Source organism: Limulus polyphemus, unplaced genomic scaffold (genome assembly GCF_000517525.1).
Source record: "Limulus polyphemus unplaced genomic scaffold, Limulus_polyphemus-2.1.2 Scaffold202, whole genome shotgun sequence".
Lineage (NCBI taxonomy): Eukaryota > Metazoa > Arthropoda > Merostomata > Xiphosura > Limulidae > Limulus > Limulus polyphemus.
The window spans coordinates 104,870-107,581 of NW_013665812.1; the positions used below are offsets into that span (position 1 = coordinate 104,870).

The window sequence follows — 2,712 nt, forward strand, 5'->3', positions numbered from 1 at the left end:
CTGACGCGACAATATAGAATGATAAAAAATCGTACATTTGTTTACGAACTGAAGATATGTTTAATCCAATATATAAGGGGCCCCCACCCTCACATACATGATTATACAGGATAACGTGTTGAAAAATATATTGAAGTATGACAAATTTGTGGACCTGAAGGAATTGATCAGGTACATGCTGTGCAAATCATGGGAAATGGGTCCCTAATGATAAAGAAAGATGCAATAAACAAACCCATGCATAGCAAATATATTACCCTATATGAAAATTAAGGACTATATTGGAGAAAGTGTGGAGAGTCTTTGGTTAACATGATATCCCTAATTTAATTTTTTTATCACAAGGCTTTGGTTATTTTTGAAATGTAATTTAGTAAACATATACAGTGCATATGTCGTTGGATTTGATTTTGGTGCGAGTTTGTTCTGCACAAGCACTCAGAGCTCTGGAAGACTAACTTCACCCTTAAAAAGAGTGCAGTGAAGGGGAGTCTGTGCAGCGACACAGGCAGACCTTGCAGAACATCTGAGATAAGCATCACAACTTATCAATGCCATGTCAGAAAAGCAGAGGCATAGAGTTTATCTCAGTGGTACTGAAAAACGCCGCAAACAAAAAAATTGCACAAGAATAAATGAAATCAGTTCCAAAATTAACTGTATTTTATGGAAAAGCAGGGCCTTCAAAAGTAAATACTGAAATTGCCAATGATGGTAAGTTTTTATTTGATTTTTCATAAAGCCTACATGTCAAACATTTTCAATGAGAAAATTTGACTGACCATTGATAAATTTACCCTAAAATTACCATCATACATATATATAGATATTCATAAGCCACACTTTTTTTTTTCAGAGGAACCAGTTGCCCAAATGGATGTTGATGTTTCTGCACCCATTCAGTCCGAAGATTGTCAACCTGGATCATCAACATCAAACAGTTCTATCCTACCCTCGGGTGATATCCTACAGTCAGATCCTGCCTTATGGAAAGTGGATAGGCATTTCCAAGAAGAAATAGTAAAAATGCCGATTGAGCAAAACATTTATAAGCAGGACTTTTCAAGATCTGAAAAAGAGCATAACGGGCACAAACGCTACCTTACCAAGTCTTTGTTTGAAAGAACTATGGTAAATATTGAGAAAGTAAATAGAGAATGGCTAGTCTATTCTCTGTCTACTGGGTGTGTGTACTGTCTCCTTGCAAAGTGTTTTGCCAAAAGAATGAAGATAAAGCATTCATAAATGGTTTCAGTGATTGGAAAAATTCCCATAGCAGGGTTAGGACGCACGAGAACAGTTCTGAGCACAAAAACTGCATTAGAATTTGGCATGCCAGAGCATCAGATGAGCATAGAATTGACCAAGATCTTGTTAGGGAGTTATAGGAGGAAAAGAAGTACTGTCAAGCAGTCTTGAGAGGTGTTGTTGACTTAATAAAGTTCCTTGCAACAAGGGGCCTAGCCTTTCGTGGGAATGATGAAAATTTTGAGTGAGATAAAAATGGTAATTATTTAGGTATATTTGAGTTGCTAGCCAAGTTTGACCCTTTTCTAGCTCAACACATCCAAAAGTATGCAGGGGCAGGCAAAGGTTTTACATCTTACTTGTCAAAAACCATATGCGAGGAACTTATTAAAATGATGGCAAAACAACTGTTAATGGAAATTGTTTCCGAGATCAAACAAGCTGAATACTTCTCCAATAGCCTGACATTAGTCACGTGGATCAACTGACGTTCATAGTCAGGTATGTCGGATCACACGGAAGACCAATTGAGAGATTTATCAATTTTGTTGAGGTCCATTCACATAAAGCAGAAAATTTAGCAAATGTAGTGAAAGACGTCATAACTGAAGATCTAGGCCTTGACATTAGTAGCCTTCATGGGCAAGGTTATGACAATGCCTCTAATATGGCTGATGCATATTCAGGTTTGCAGGCCAGAATCAAAGAATTAAATGAACTTGCCCATTTTGTGCCATGTGCTGCTCATTCACTAAATCTTGTTGGGGCCTCATCAGCGGACAGTTGTCTTGATGCAATAACTTTCTGCAAAACCTGTACACATTCTCTTCATCCTCCACATTGTGTTAAAGTACATCATATGAAGTAAAACTGATGGTATAAATTGATCCGGTGGACATTGTGTTAAAGTATAAAGTACATCATATGAAGTGAAACTGATTGTATAAGTTGATCCGGTGAACATTGTGTTACAGTATAAAATACATCATATGAAGTAAAACTGATGGTATAAATTGACATGAAGTGAAAAATTCAATATAAATGTTTTGTATACAGTGTAACACCAGCACGTTACATTCATAATTAAATATAACATCAGCATGTTACACTCGAAATTAAATATGAAATCAAATGTAACATAAAACATGGATAAGACTAATATGTGTTGTAGGACTAGAAGTGAGATGTATTAAAGAAACACTGAAGCCAGGACAGAAGAACAGTTGTTTATGTAATTTGAATGGCTCATCAGTTGAAGTATAATGTTATGATTTCTGGATCATTGTTAAATAAAATACAAAATTGAATTTCTACCTATTCCTTTTCTTTCACAATATATTCCAGTTCAAATACGTACATTTAGATTCACCAACTTTTCCCCTTGACAACAAGAAAAAAAAACTATGTGTGTGTGTGTATATATACACCTGGAAAAAAGTTAAGCACCCCCAAATATTTTTCAGG

At 35.7% G+C, this 2,712-nt stretch overlaps 1 protein-coding gene across 1 annotated transcript; it reads left to right on the top strand.

The window, feature by feature from the left end:
- Positions 1–635: 635 nt before the first annotated feature.
- LOC106478345 lies at positions 636–2,116 on the top strand. The gene is made up of 3 exons (XM_013938884.1): positions 636–714; positions 857–1,131; positions 1,709–2,116. Exons 1-3 carry the CDS (start codon positions 636–638, stop codon positions 2,114–2,116), a joined length of 762 nt encoding a protein of 253 aa, XP_013794338.1.
- The last annotated feature ends 596 nt before the right edge of the window (positions 2,117–2,712 follow it).